We start from the raw sequence: 16258 nt of genomic DNA, 5'->3' as shown, positions 1-16258 counted from the left end.
TTGGTAATTATCGGACTCACCATTCAATAATTAAATCAATTCTCCAAATGTTACGACAATGTGGTTTTGCGTTTCTTCTTTTGAAGAGTATATTTTATTTATTGACCTGTTTTCCAGTTATCTCCCTCTATATCTGCATTTCTATATTTTATTAGTATGCTGGGTGTTATATTATCTTGGTCCCCCATTTTTATTTATTTATTTGGCAAGACTCTTTGCCTCTATTTTATTATTATTTGTTTTTAATTTGCACCCCTTCCTAAATATATACTGCACTTTTAATGACTGTTAATAACTGGATTGCTATACATATTTTCTTCTTCTTCTTCTTCTTATAACTATGTATTTAATTTTATTTATTTTCATTATTATTTTTGTATTATTATTATTTATTTTTTTTTTTATTTTTATTTTTATTTAATTTTAATTTAATTTTTTTTTTTTTTTTTTTTTTAATTTTAATTTAATTTAATTTAATTTAATTTAATTTTTATTTTTTTTATTTTATTGTATTGTATTTATAAATAAATGTATTTATATATTTTATTTATTTATAGATATTAAACGATACACTGTTCCTTGTTTACAAAAGTACATTGTACGCGCAACGTTAGGTTCCAGAATGCCATGCGCGGCGAGGAGTTCCCTCAATATGCATACCAAAAAGCGAATAAATTTAAACGCGATTAGCAATCCGCGTTTAGCCGCTATCCGCATTTAGTTTTATCCGCTCCTCATGCATACGGCCCCTGATAAACAAACAAACAAACAATCATTGAACACTTACCTCTATTTATGTACTATGTATCCACTCACAGCTCTTGTAGAAAACAAAGTAGTTAGCTGTCGTTATTAGATCCAGAAATATAGATCCATGCACAGATATTTTACATTTAAAATAAATATGATTATAAATGTCAAAAAAGCGATTCTGTTCGCACGTTCCTATATCCAAAAGAACGTACGTAGTATCACTTTGGCATCAATAAGCATATTAATGTTGATGTCACGCCAATGCATTGGTGACGTCACACCAAAGCATTGTTGACGTCACGCCATAGCATTGTTGACGTCACGTCAAAGAAATGACATTTTTTTAATAGTAACGTTTCCGGTCATTTTCGTTACGTTACGGAAAATGTCAAAATACCATTAAAATACGCACCCCAGCACCCTCCACTTGCAGGCCCTTAGGAACCGTGGGTGTCGGGGTGGGCGGCCTATGCCCCCTCCCCCCAAGTTATAAATCTGGCTTTTGTCTCCTTCAGAAGTTTGGTTTGTTTAACCACACCACTAGAGCACACTGATTAATTAATCATCGGCTGCTGTGTTTCTAAAACAGCTGGCTAATCATTTGAACAACTAGTCCCAAATATATCAATATACGAGTTCTTGTATATATGGGCTTATGGCCTTACATACAATAAAATAATTGATTTGATATCAAACATTTCGTAATTATGACTCGTAGTCATCAGAAGAAACCCGCTACATTTTATCTAATGCATCAAGGGATCTTTTTATGCACTTTTCCACAGACAGGAAAGCACACATCACGGCCTTTGTTCAGTTGTTGTGCACTGGTTGCAACGAGACCCCCCCCCCCCCCCCCCCAAAGAAAAAAACAAACACAAAAAAAAAACCCACTATCAATTGAATGGACCCACCGAGGCGGTTCGATCCTACGACACAAACACCTCAAGCGAGCATTCAATCGACTGAGCTAAATTCCGCCCCTTGTCTCCTTCACCAAAGGTACTATCGGTACACTCGGTGGTGTCGTGGTTAAGCCATCGGACTACAGGTTGGTAGGTACAGGGTTCGCAGATGGGTACCGGCTCCAACCCAGAGCGAGTTTTAACGACTCAGTGGGTAGGTGTACGGCCACTACACCCTTTTTCTCTCACCAACCACTAACAATTAACAACTAACCCACTGTCCTGGACAGACAGTCCAGATAGCTGAGGTGTGTGCCCAGGACAACGCGCTTGAACCTTAACTGGATATAAGCACGAAAATAAGTTGAAATTAAATGAAATGATACTATCTATCTAGACTGTTCTTCCGGGCTTGCCTATAGGTAGTACTAAACCAAATAACTTCCGGCTGGGTCAAAGTTCGTTTGATAGAGAAGTGAACATCACAAGTTCTGTGATTGGTTATAAAAGTGAGTGTGTTGGTTGTAAAAAATAATAGTTTCATCTAGGTAAAAAAAAATATGCAATTTTATTTCATCTAGTACCAATGTGTCAAGTAGCCTTGTGCTTGAAACATGTATGGGGTACCTGTAAAAAAAGTACTCGAATTTTGTGCGTAACTAGGGTAGTCATAGACGCTACCCGTTATCTTAGAAACGAGCAGCTTGACCCCCATTTTTTTCTGATTCACCCCAAGTGTGAGGGGTGGTAGTATTTATATCCGTGGTGTTTATGTCGATTGATACGCTGTAGGTAGGAGTTTTAGCCACATATGTTACTATTGTCGTCTGTGGGATTTGATTTGGTAGTATACACCCTTTATCCGCACCTGGCAGTGAATAAAGGTAGCGCAGGACTATGTAGGCCTACAGTTATAATCCATTATCCGTCAACGACTTGTGACCCGTAATGTTTTCCAAATGAGGGGTCACGGGACCTCTATGACCCCCCGTGGATCCGCACCCGACACATATCGTTCAATGGCCGCAGAACAGGGGATTCTGCAAGTAAGGTTTTGATTGGTGGACATGAGCTCCAACTGGCTGTCTTTAGATCCACATGTAATGGTGGAGCTAATTTTAATTAGATTGGCTGTCCTGGGCACACACCTCAGCTATCTGGGCTGTCTGACCAGGATAGTGGGTTATAGTTGTTAGATAGAGAGATGAGGGTGTAGTGATCTTAAACCTACGCATTGAGTTGTTAAAACTCGCTCTGGGTGGGAGCCGGTACCGGACTCCGAACCCTGTACCTATCAGCCTTATGTCCGATGGCCTAACCACGACATCACCGACACAAACAAATTAAATGGGCAAAATGTCTCAGGTAAATGAGTAGGTTTAATCATCATCAACTGTTCACTTCGCAGACGCGGATCCAGGAGATGGGGATGGGGTCGAAGGGGTTCAGACCCCCCCCCCCCCCCCCCCCGCTCAGGACAACAATTGATTTTCACTTAGAATGGACTTTCCTTTAGCAGTGTCACTAACCCTAATCCTAACTGTGATAAATATTTATAATGTTCTTTGTACGTTTCTGAAATAAAATACTGATTTTTTTTTTTAAACTAATGTCCAAAATATATTACAAATATGTGTGGTTTTGTGTATAGATGTCAAAGCAATATTCTGTGAAAATAAAAAGGGAAATATATACATTTTATAATATAATTTAGAGCCGGGACACAAAATGTTACCAATTTTAATATTGACCCATATATATGTTTTGTTTAATTAGTTGCATATGATCCCCACCCCTGCACATAATTTTGGATCTGCGTCTGCTTAGTTTTAAAATCAATCATGCTTTCCAAATAGAAATTAGTTTCACACCTACATAAGGTCGAATAATCAACTATTCAGTACTTTTTTTTAAATATATGGCTGTTCCCGAGACTATGCTCCCCTACTCTGGATGTTTAAGTGCAAGACACCTAGTCTAATACAGTGCCATCAAACTGAAACCGGCCTCGGTGGCGTCGTGGTTAAGTCATCGAACATAAAACTAGTATGTACAGGGTTCGCAGCTCGGTACCGCGGCTCACACCCAGAGCGAGTTTTAATGACTCCGTGGGTAGGTGTAAGACCACTACACCCTCTTCTGTGATGTTATTTCCAGACGATGGTCTGGATTTATGTCGCTAAACATAAACATCAAGACTGTCAACCACATGACATCTTTATTCCATTTCCGGAACCCACTGGCGTAGGAATTTTCAGATATGTTGCTTTATAATAGTGTAAATATAAAAGTGTGCCCCACCCCCACTTTTTGGCACCTTCCTACGCCACTGTAACCCACTGTCCATGACCCCGTTCCACGAAGCAATCTAGCGCTAAGATCATCTAAGTGTATTAGGTAGCTATGCAATTAAGGTTATTATAGGGCTAAGACCGCTTCGTGGAACATATTGTGTGCCCAGGACAGCGAGCTTGGACCTTAATTGGATATAAGCACGAAAATAAGTTGAAATTGAAATGAAATAAAACTGAAATTCGGACTAAGCCTACTCAGTCTGATTAAAATCAGCTCTACTGGTCAATTTCAATCAGACCGAGGTCTACTCTGTCCACACCACCCCAGACTGAATCTGTGACCACTTGATACCGCCCTGACGATTCTATTCCTTCATCACGTCGGTGGACCCACTGGGCTATGTCTCGTTCCAGCCAGTGCTCCGCAACTGGTGTAACAAAGGCCGTGGTTACGGTGGTATGTATATCAATGTATCATGTCTGTGGGATGGTCACGGTGGATATAAAATACCCCTTGCTGCTAATCGAAAAGAGTAGCCCATGAAGTGGTGACAGCAGGTTTCCTCTCTCAATATATGTGTGGTCCTTAACCATATGTCCGACGCCATATAACCGTAAATAAAATGTGTTGAGTGCGTTGTTACATAAAACAGAGGGTTACGCGTCATTCTAGATTACCCACGATCCATAGCGGTCGGCCATGTTGGAAGGCATCGACATCTAATAATAGCTAGGCCTACTTGTCGAATCTTTTTGTTAGATTTCATTCGTCCTGAACCAACATAATGCCGACTACTTGCGGCATTGTCAGTTGTAATGCCCGCTACGGGAGAGACAATAAAGGATTTTTTTTTTTTTATTATTATTATTATAATTTTTTTGGGGTGGGGGTGGGCTTCCTAGCATTATCACGCACCAGGGTGAAGAAACTAAAGAAAAAAGTGAAAGACGAAGGAGGCTTTGGCCCAAACTTTTCATTTTGGATCAAATGTACCTCTGTGTATTGTTCAATGCATCTTCATTTTGAACAATCAAAACCAATGTCCATATACTTGAATAAAACTAACCAGTTATTTGGACAGGTGACAATATTGGTGGACAAGTATATTTCTAGATGTACTTGTCCTGTGGACTAGTGAAACATTGTGCTTATTTCTATAACTGGCAAGGAATATTTTATATGCACCATCCCAGAGTCAGGGTAGCACATACCACATCCTTTGATATACCAGCCGTGGTGCACTGGCTGGAACACGGAATAGCCCAATGTGCCCACAGACAGAGATCGATCCCACACCAGACAAGCAGTTTACCACTGGACTACGTCCCAGACCCTATGTAACAAAGTAATGACACCTATATAGGTGCTGACAAAATAACTAATCACTAAAAAAGTGTTGTTAAATTATAATCATCATAACTGAATTTAACTTGCAATATTGAGGCCTGTAATTTTCCCCCCCCCCCCCCCCCCCACTGTACACGTTTCGCCCTCCCAGAGCTCATCAGTGCAGCTTGGGTTTCATATCAATTAGTATTGATAAAAAAAAAACTGCAGACGTGTTTTTGGTGTGAGTTCTTTGGTGAGTTTGTCATAATTTATAATAAGTACATGTATAGTTCACATAGTTTTATAATTAAATTCAGTGTTCATAAATCCATCACCAGTGATACTAAATATCTGTAAATGTGTACAGTAGTTTGTATTTGAAAAGTTATTTTCTTTTAGTTTTATTAAAACATTTCACTTTCTTCACTGCCACTCCCTTCCTATAGCTAATACAATACCACTTTCCAGTGGGTGCTTTCATTAATTTCATACAAGAAGAATGAAACCATTCAAATGGCTTTGGGGACAGTCTCCTGAATCGCATGCGATCATTAAATCATCACAAATACAATATAGTGCTGGATCTTTGTAGTGTACGAATCCTGCTTCCCAATATATCCAAATGTTTCCATATCTGCTTTTTGCCGTCTTATCCAGTGTATCAAAGTGTCTACTAGACTGCGAAGCTCGTATTTGTATCCGGTTTCTAGACGTTTCGTACCCAAACCCGTTCGTACCATACCGTTTCGTAACCACTAGCATACCAGTTCGTAACCAATTAAATAATGTCATACAAATAAGCTGACTTCGCTTGACATGATTCTTCGTGATAATTTCTAATCGCTAATTATTAAAATGCAGTTGGCTTGGATTTGTGTTGTTTTGTTTTTCATTAAATAATATTTACAAATGTGGATACGAACTGGTATGCCGATGTTCCTCTGGTTACGAACTGGTATGCCTTTGGGTACGAACTGGTATGCTTTTGGGTACGAACCGGTATGGTACGAAACGGTATGGTTACGAAACGACCTGATACCTTTGTGGTTAACAATATAGGTTGGACTATACCAATTCAAATCCCATAGGCGACCATGTTAACGTTTGTGTTTAAAAACACTATATGCAATATATCAACCAAACTGTGACCCATAAATATCAGTACTACAACCCCTACCTCAAAGTATTAACTGCAGAAAATGGTACCTTTCATGGCTCATTTTCGGTATAACCAGATGTTTCTGCAACACCCCTAGTTTCGCACAAAATTTTAGTACTTTTTTTTACAGGTACCCCATACATGTTCCAAGCACAAGGCTACTTGACACGGTGGTACTACATCAAATAAAATTGCATACATTTTTAGCCCAGATGAAACTATTTTTTTTTACAACCAACACACTCACATTTATAACCAATCACAGGACTTGTGGTGTTAACTTCTCTATCAAAAGTTGGTGCATCTCGAACTTTGACTCAGCCGGAAATTAATTGGTATAGTGCAACCTAAAACGCTATTGTCTGCCTTCCACCATGGCCGGCCGCACAGAGGTATGGGTAATATTGCTATTTTTAGCACATCGTGTGTTGTCTTGTTGTGGTTCGCTGCGCGCGGTGACAGTAAATCACGTGATTGGTTAAATCGCTGTAGTGGGGGAGAGTTCGGTGTCTGTTTTAACTTCCGGGTTTGTGGATTGTTTCACTTGTTTGGCCACCAAAATGCCCGGATTAACACACTTTTCAGACTCTTTCTGGGTAAGATAAACTGCTGTAAAAGTTGCTGTCATCAGTTAGAACCGTGTTTACATACTTTTGTTTTTGAATTGTCGTTTCACTTCGTCACGTACTGGAGACTTTCCAACTCTTCCCCCATCCGCCCTATTCCCCCCATGTAATAACAATTTTTAGAAAAATCTGTACGTAAAACTCTACTACGTATTGTTTTACCTTCTAGAAGAGGTCAAGTTTAAATTGTAGTTGTATTGTAATATATGTGTTTAATAATAATAGTTTAAAGTTTGTGTTGTTGAATGACACCACTAGTGCACATTAAATTATTAAATTGTTGTAATGACATCCTGGTAACCTGAACAATAGCCCGAGTACTCTGACTGTAAGAGAGCTAGACGGACATTTGGACATAAACACGCTCTCATTACAGTCAGAGACCAACCTATGTCTTTTTTTGGCAATTCCTGACTACCAAACGGTAGGCAACGAGTCCCGCTCTAATACCACAACAATCCTATGTTTGATGTCAAATACCTTTACATCAATCATTTTCGAGTTAAGTGATACCAAAAAATCCACATATTAATTACTAATACACATACTACAGAAAGAAACCCGACAGCACCCACATTCAGCTACGCTTCGTGACACTCCGTCGCAACAATTACAAAGCTCGGCGATCTATTTCGAGACTGGGTGATTCCGCCTTGTGCAGCAGTTACAGGGGTCGTCTCATAAGAGGAGGCAGTACGTAGCACATACTGTCGATAACACCCCAAATGTATCCTTCAAATTCAAAATGGAATCAATAATGCGTAATTGTTTTGGTTTAATGACGTAATGAAATCCAAATTCATCCAAAACGGCATTAGCCAACTCTTCCATGTTGTAACTTCGCTTGATATGAGACGGCCCCTGTAACTGCTGCACAAGGCGGAATCGCCCAGTGCGCGATCACGTGGTCTACGTCTCGAAATAGATCGCCGAGCTTTGCAATTGTTGCGACGGAGTGTCACGAAGCGTAGCTGAATGTGGGTGCTGTCGGGTTTCTTTCTGTAGTAAGTGTATTAGTGATTAATATGTGGATTTTTTTGTATCACTTAACTCGAAAATGATTGATGTAAAGGTATTTGACGTCAAACATAGGATTGTTGTGGTATTAGAGCGGGACTCGTTGCCTACCGTTTGGTAGTCAGGAATTGCCAAAAAAAGACATAGGTTGGTCTCTGACTGTAATGAGAGCGTGTTTATGTCCAAATATCCGTCTAGCTCTCTTACAGTCAGAGTATTCGGGCTACCTGAACAAGTGCTCTTCACATATTTTGATGCGGAATGTATAGCCTAATTGTGAAGCATTCACCTGATGATATCGATCCCTGCCTTTCCAGCCATTACACCATGACTGGTATATCAAAGTGTGGTATGTGCTATCCTGTCTGTAGGATGAATATAAAAGATTCCTTGATACTAATGGCAAAAATGTAGCTGGTTCCCCTTTTAAAAAACTATGTCAGAATTACCAAATGTTTGACGTCCAATAGCCTTTGATTAATAAATCAATGTGCTCTAGTGGTTTCGTTAAACAATTATAAACAAAAAACATACTTTGATGCCTCAAGGGGCATTTTTAAAAGGAGGATTTTTCATATTTACTGGCAGATGTATTTATGTGTTTATTCTTTTATGTTACAACCTTTATTCAAACCATTTATCATATATTACAGGGCACAGGCTTTACAAGCTCTGCTGGCTTTGATGCCCTAGTACAGCGCATGAATGAGGGCAAAAAACTGAGCAGAGAATTGGAGGATTATTTCCGTCAGCGGTATGCAAATTGATATGTAATTTTATTATTACAGGGTTGAAAATTAACATGAAAACCATGGTTGCCAGCAGGGCTAGTTGAAGAAATTTTTTACTGGCCCTTATCAAATTCATCTAGCCCTCCAATTATCACATTGAAATTTTACTGCACAGCCAAAATGAAAACTAGAATGTTCTTTGTTGAATAATAAGCATATGCTCACCGTATATAGTCCGTTTGTTAAAAAATCGGCATGTAACTTCATAATAAATAAAGTTAAAATTCAAATAAAAACATAACCCCATACCAACTTAAATAACATTAAAAAAAGAAAAAAGAAATCCAGTATAAACCACCATTAAATTACACAGATTAAATGTCATTTTTAATACAGAGATGAAGACAAAATGCTAGAACAGCCAAGTAATGCAGCTTGCCTTGCATTGCCTCTGAAGTACAAAAAATAATGCATTACATCGAGAATAAATATGAATATTGTAAATGCTACAGTAGAAAGTTACTAATAAAATAAATACCGAAAGAAAAATAAATCTGTGAAAAAACCCCGACAAAAACCCCCAAAACATTTTACCAAAATATTCGATGTACTTAGTTATCACATTACAAATTTTAAAATATATACTTATTGTTTTATTCCAGTAATATTTGGACGGTTATGTCATCATGTAAGTTTTTGTGTCACTTTAGACCAGTTCTTATTTTATGCAAATCGCTTAAACTTAAAAAAATACCGATAACGACAATCAGTTTAATAACTGACATTTGGAATAAGCTCCGTAGTAATGAGAAAAGTCATTGTTATTTGTGTACGCGTGTATGCACTCAAGTTAGTGTGTTAAAACTACAAGATTTTGATGCTGTACCAGAATAATGTAAGCTAATTAAATTTGATTCCTTTTTACCATAACATAGAATTACAATTGTCAGATAGTAGCTCTACTAGAAAATTATGGTGTATTCAGCCCATTCCAATAAGCCGATTCCAGATTTTAGAAATACATGCAGTGTCTTCAATACGTTTTGAGCTCTATTTTTGTTTTTAGAAAGACCCGGCCCAAAGCCACGGAAGCCTTTTTTTTCCCAACTGGTACTATACTCGCTAAACCCTAAAATCAATGGTCGTCCAACGGACTACCTTTGTAAAATTATTAGTCACCCTTAGCCAATAAAGGTCGCCACGGGCGACCGGGTGACTGCTAATTTTCAACCCTGTTATTATATAGTATAGTGATTTCCCTAGAAATTTAACAAGGCATGGTAGACCAAACACTTTTGGGGCATTTTCAGGGCACTTGTTTTTCATTAAAAAGACAAAAATGTTTATTGAAATAAACATTAATGTAATTTATGTGCTTGCTTTAATAAATGAATAGCAAAAGATATAAAAGGCATATTTTATTAATTAATAATACCTTTTTGGGTGTTTTATAAAGGCAATTTTAGAATTAATTAGTGAAAAAGGCTGGTTTAATCTCAGGGCAGCATGGTGCTGATTAAGGCAAGATGGTGCTAGACTATTGAGGCATGGTGCTGCACCATGCTAAAACAAGCTAGGGAAAACACTATAGTACTTACATATAGAGTACTAAACAAGCTTGCCTGTCATACCATTTTTATGAAATGAGTGAACAGTTTTGGTATCCGACGAGCGAAAGCAAGTCAGATATCAACACTGTTCACGAGTTTCATAATAATGGTATAACAGGCAAGCAAGTTAAGCGGGTGATATATGTCATGCTCACGTCACATCGATAATACACTAGTTAGATACTGAGTGATTGTTATGACATGAGCAATATCTTACACTGATCTGTAATAAATGTAATTAACACAGGGTTTAAACTATCATTTACTACATCGTCAAATGTGAATTAAAGTTGAATTTAGTGAATATATTTCATTATGGAATCATTAATCCATGCCTGTGGTATCACACTAGATTGTTCTATGTGTAGATTATTTTTCAAGAATCAACATGCTCCTGTGAAACAATTCAATTTGAACTTTCTGTGTGTTCAGATTAGAGATTTAAAGCCACTACTAACATAACTTGTACATTGTAAACAAGTACAATGCTTTAGCCCACAAGGCCAAAAATCTGCATAGAAACATGTAATGTAAGCCATATAAACCTAGTAAGGTATTCTGACAGAATACAGCGAAGATTGTTGGAAACTAAATGAGAGATGACATATATAATCCTCCATTATCATGTAACATAATCCACCAATATCATGTAACATAATCCACCAATATCGTAACATAATCCACCAATATCATGTAACATAATCCACCAATATCATGTACAATAATCCACCAATATCATGTACAATCCACCAATATCGTAACATAATCCACCAATATTATGTAACATAATCCAGCAATATCATGTATCATAATCCACCAATATCATGTAACGTAATCCACCATTATCATGCAATATAAACAAGACATGACATGTAATCCACCATGTAACATAATCCACCAATATGTAACATAATCCACCAATATCATGTATAATCCACCAATATCATGTAATGTACGTAGTCCACCAATATGTATAATCCACCAATATCATGTAACATAATCCACCAATATCATGTAACATAATCCACCAATATCATGTAACGTAATCCACCATTATCATGCAATATAAACAAGACATGACATGTAATCCACCAATATGTAACATAATCCACCAATATCATGTATAATCCACCAATATCATGTAATGTACGTAGTCCACCAATATGTATAATCCACCAATATCATGTAACATAATCCACCAATATCATGTAACATAATACACCAATATCATGTAACATAATCCACCAATATCATGTATAATCCACCAATATCATGTATAATCCACCAATATCATGTAACATAATCCACCAATATCATGTATAATCTACCAATATCATGTAACATAATCCACCATGATCATTTATAATCCACCATGATCATGTATAATCCACCAATATCATGTAACATAATCCACCATGATCATGTATAATCCACCAATATCATGTAACATAATCCACCAATATCATGTATAATCCACCAATATCATGTAACATAATCCACCAATATCATGTATAATCCACCATGATCATGCAACATAATCTACAAATATCATGGAACATAATCCACCATGATCATGCAACATAATCTACAAATATCATGTAACATAATTCACCATGATCATGCAACATACATGTACATGTACATGTAATCCACCATTTCTGTTTAATTAAATACAAATGTACATGCATCAAAACCACGATGATTCGAAGCATTGGATTAAGCTGTTATAGATCTGTGAAAATAAAGGTCTAAAAGTAAAACTCCAGCATATGTGAAATAGAGTTCTTAAATAATTGTGATGTCTGCTTTCAGTGGAAAACTTGAATCATCATACAGTCAGGACCTCATGAAGCTGTTCAAGTCTCTAAAGATGAAGGAGGTAGTTGAGTAAGTGGCTATCAATTTGGTACTAGACTTGGGGACGGCACAGTGTAAACAATAGGGGTACGGCTGGAGGCTGCCAGACTCTCCTCTCAAATCACCTGTGAAGGACATTTTCACATATACAACAAATATGAACAAAAAAGTGGGCCACCCTTGAGACTTGTCTCTAAAGGAAAAAAACGTTTTATTTAACGATGCACTCAACACATTTCCAGCCAGTGCACCACAATTGGTATATCAAAGGCCTTGTCTGTGGGATGGTGCATATCACGGATCCCTTGCTGCTAATTAAAAAGAGTAGTCCATGAAGTGGTGACAGCAGGTTTCCTCTTTCAATATCTGTGAGGTCTTTAACAATATGTCCGACGCCATATAACCATAAATACAAATGTGTTGAGTCAGACCTTCGTTTTTGAAAAACCCCAGGAGTGCTAAAAATCGCACTCCTCAAAATGCTTACGAGGGGAGTAGAAATGACACTCCTCAATGCAGAGGAGAGGAAAATCGCACTCCTCTAAATAATCAGAATTAGAGGTACGAGACCGAGAGGAATTGCACCCATGAACATGATTAAGTTTTGAGGAGTAATGATTTCTAAATTAAATATCTTAAGAGGTAATGTTTTGTGTTTTCAAAATAAATATCCTAATTTAACTAATATGATAGTTGTTCTCAAAGATGAAGGAATGGGCCATTGCAGTCTTTCACAAGAAAAAGAAACACCATGAACACAACATTTATCGATTTCTTATGTATTATATGCATATTATGTGGCATTAAAATTCCGAATCATGATAATCTGTTGACTATTTATGAATAAAGAATTGAAACTGATTTGTTTGTGTTTATTCTGTTTTATTTAAAACAAGTACAATAATTTTAATCTTCATCGCAGAATGATATGATTTCTCCATGGTCACAAACCTGTGATCTGAATGTGAATTGGCATTGTAACAACTATGGTATTGTTATTAAGAATTCTAACTGTAAAATATCTAATAAAACTCTCACAGAAATAATGTCAGTAGGCCTATTTGTAAATCATCTAATCTAAAACGAAATTAAAAGTGTAACAACCACATGGCACAGGGTTATCACATTTATCATTATATAAAAATATACATGTCATGTACCTTCAAATTCTCTATTTAAAAATTATAATAATAATGTCATAACGGAGATAATGTCAACATCTATTGTTTTCTACCCAAATATATCTTACTACAATTTTCATAAATATATATTTTTACAAACAGGATTAACTTTAATTATCGGTGTACTGTAGTTAACACGTCATTTATTATACTACTAACTCGAATGATAGCAACCCATAAAAAACAAAAACAAAAACAAACAAAAATAACCCAACATAACCACCCTAATGTAAATTTAATTTTAAAATATACATGCTTTACACTCGGCAAATTCGAATTACTGACTTGAAATTAAATCGGTGTATGTTTGTTTCAGGGGCCCGTCAACCGATCACATGTACTAGAAATCTGACTTTACCAAGGGCAATGTCCTTTGCTTTAAATCACGTGGCAGTATCATGAAACAGAAAGTATAAATGTCTACGAGTACATCGCTATGTTATTAACGAAAACAAAACCTGCTTTACTAAATTACTTTTTTGTTTGTGTACGCGTTTACTGTGATATCAACATGTATAAACATTATACATTATACATTAAACATTATATATATATGTTGGACAAAGCACCTATTATTTTTCCTGTATGTGATCAAAACGATGACAGTATAAATACATTTCGCGATCATTACCTGCATTGTACGAAATTAAACAAACAAAACCGACGAGATCTTAATAATAAGTGAACTCCTAGCTGATTGGCTCAGTGTAAAGATAACCAACCAATCGTGTTTCAATATGTAAAAAGTATTCTAGGAAGTTCATTGTGAACAGAATGAAAAGATTTGTGGCGTTGTGGATTGGATTCATTAAACAATTAAAATGGCGGAGTTAAAAAACAAACAAAACAAGCGTGATTTGTTCAATTTAGGGGTGCGTTATTTCGCGTCCGTCAGATTGAGTTGATGGGGGTTCACGGGTGTGATAGCGCTCGCGCCCGTCAAAAACGAAGGTCTGTTAAATAAAACATTTCCTTCCTTCCAATTTATAATTACTGAGTAACTGTTCATGGTACTGATGATTGTTTAAATGATTATAAAATATTGTCATTTCAGTACAATAGAGAAAACGTGGAACTCTATAAAGGCGGAGGTAGAAAAGATGGCAGAAAGTCACAGTAAGGCTGCGAGTTCTTTCCAGAAACAGAGTGAAGAGATGAAGAAGTTTGCAGAGGTCCAGACTGTCAAGAAAAGACAGGTAAAGTTTTTCCTCAAACAGTGAATATAGACGATATTGGAGATGAGTTTTACTATCTATTTATATGTAATAAACTCAAACAAGTGTGAATGAGGCTGCTCAATAAATATTATTTTGTGAGACCTAATGTGTTTAAAATGAAAGAACTCTTCAACTACAAATGTATTGGTTCTCTTAAAAAAACTGTGAATTTATTAATAGTATAAATAGTAACTTTTCCTCCTAAAAACCTATTTCATTTTGCTTGATTTTCTGTTATAGATTTTTCAAAAATTGTATCTATTTACGTTAGATATGACTCATGCAATCTTGACACCGGCCTCGGTGGCGTCGTGGTTAGGCCATCGGTCTACAGGCTGGTAGGTACTGGGTTCGGATCCCAGTCGAGGCATGGGATTTTTAATCCAGATACCGACTCCAAACCCTGAGTGAGTGCTCTGCAAGGCTCAATGGGTAGGTGTAAACCACTTGCACCGACCAGTGATCCATAACTGGTTCAACAAAGGCCATGGTTTGTGCTATCCTGCCTGTGGGAAGCGCAGATAAAAGATCCCTTGCTGCTAATCGGAAAGAGCCCATGTAGTGCCGACAGCGGGTTTCCTCTCAAAATCTGTGTGGTCCTTAACCATATGTCTGACGCCATATAAGCATAAATAAAATGTGTTGAGTGTGCGTCTTTAAATAAAACATTTCTTTCTTTCTTTCTTGCAATCTTGACATACATGTATGTGTATCGGGTATATATATTTAATTGTTATGTGTATACAATCCTCTAACAGGGCTCTGAAAATTAAAAAGCTGCGTGACCCATTTATTGGTTACGCAGAAATAAATCCAGGTAACCCATTTCCTTTTGGTTTTCTTGTTATATCCAAGTAAATGGTGCTCCAAAATTTGTGCGAAAAAAAAATAGGTTATGCAACATTAGATTCGAGCGAGCAATTTGCAAACGAAATGATCGTTCTAATAATTTTCTGAGGCCTGGTCTAATGATGTTCGACAAAACAAAGTTTCACTTTTGACACAAGGAAAAATTAGCTGTTGTAAATGGGTAAATGTTAAAACAAATTGTCTTGACATTACAGGTTTAACATATCTAGAATATTACAATCACATTGCTTAATGTCTAAATTTTTAGTTTTCTTAACATCTGTCGTTGATGGGTGTTATTATGGTATGGTGTTGTCCATCCGTCCATTCGTCCGTAAACTTTTCGTTTCCAGAGCATATCTTTCTTATCAATTCATATAGGATCATTAAACCTTGCATGAAAGATCAACTCGGGATGGCGGTGTGACTTGTACCATAACTACATGTAGGTCACTGTGACCTACTTTTCATATATTACTGTACATTAAAGGAAATCCTTGTCCCGGCCATATTTTTTTATCAATTCATATAAGATCATCAAACCTTGCATGCAAGATCAACTCGGGATGGCAGTGTGTCTTGTACCATAACTACATGTAGGTCACTGTGACCTACTTTTCATATATTACTGTACATTAAAGAAAATCCTTGTCCAGGCCATATTTTTCTTATCAATTCATATAAGATCATCAAACCTTACATGCATGTACAATTTGGGATGGTGGTGCA

General features: G+C 36.8%; 1 protein-coding gene across 6 annotated transcripts in view; it reads left to right on the top strand.

Annotated features, from left to right (window-relative positions):
- The first annotated feature begins 6928 nt into the window (after positions 1 to 6928).
- LOC121380867 (proline-serine-threonine phosphatase-interacting protein 2-like) overlaps positions 6929 to 16258 on the top strand; it is a 53428-nt gene continuing 44098 nt past the window's right edge. For all 6 annotated transcript variants that reach the window (XM_041509870.1, XM_041509869.1, XM_041509874.1 and 3 more), the window contains exons 1-4: positions 6929 to 7037; positions 8738 to 8838; positions 12238 to 12312; positions 14518 to 14659. In XM_041509870.1, the coding sequence (XP_041365804.1) occupies positions 7002 to 7037; positions 8738 to 8838; positions 12238 to 12312; positions 14518 to 14659 (354 nt within the window). In that variant the 5' untranslated portion in view covers positions 6929 to 7001. The remainder of the gene's footprint in view (positions 7038 to 8737; positions 8839 to 12237; positions 12313 to 14517; positions 14660 to 16258) is intronic.

Source organism: Gigantopelta aegis, chromosome 9 (assembly GCF_016097555.1).
Source record: "Gigantopelta aegis isolate Gae_Host chromosome 9, Gae_host_genome, whole genome shotgun sequence".
In the NCBI taxonomy this organism is placed as follows: domain Eukaryota; kingdom Metazoa; phylum Mollusca; class Gastropoda; order Neomphalida; family Peltospiridae; genus Gigantopelta; species Gigantopelta aegis.
This window is presented reverse-complemented; position numbering and strand designations above follow the sequence as displayed.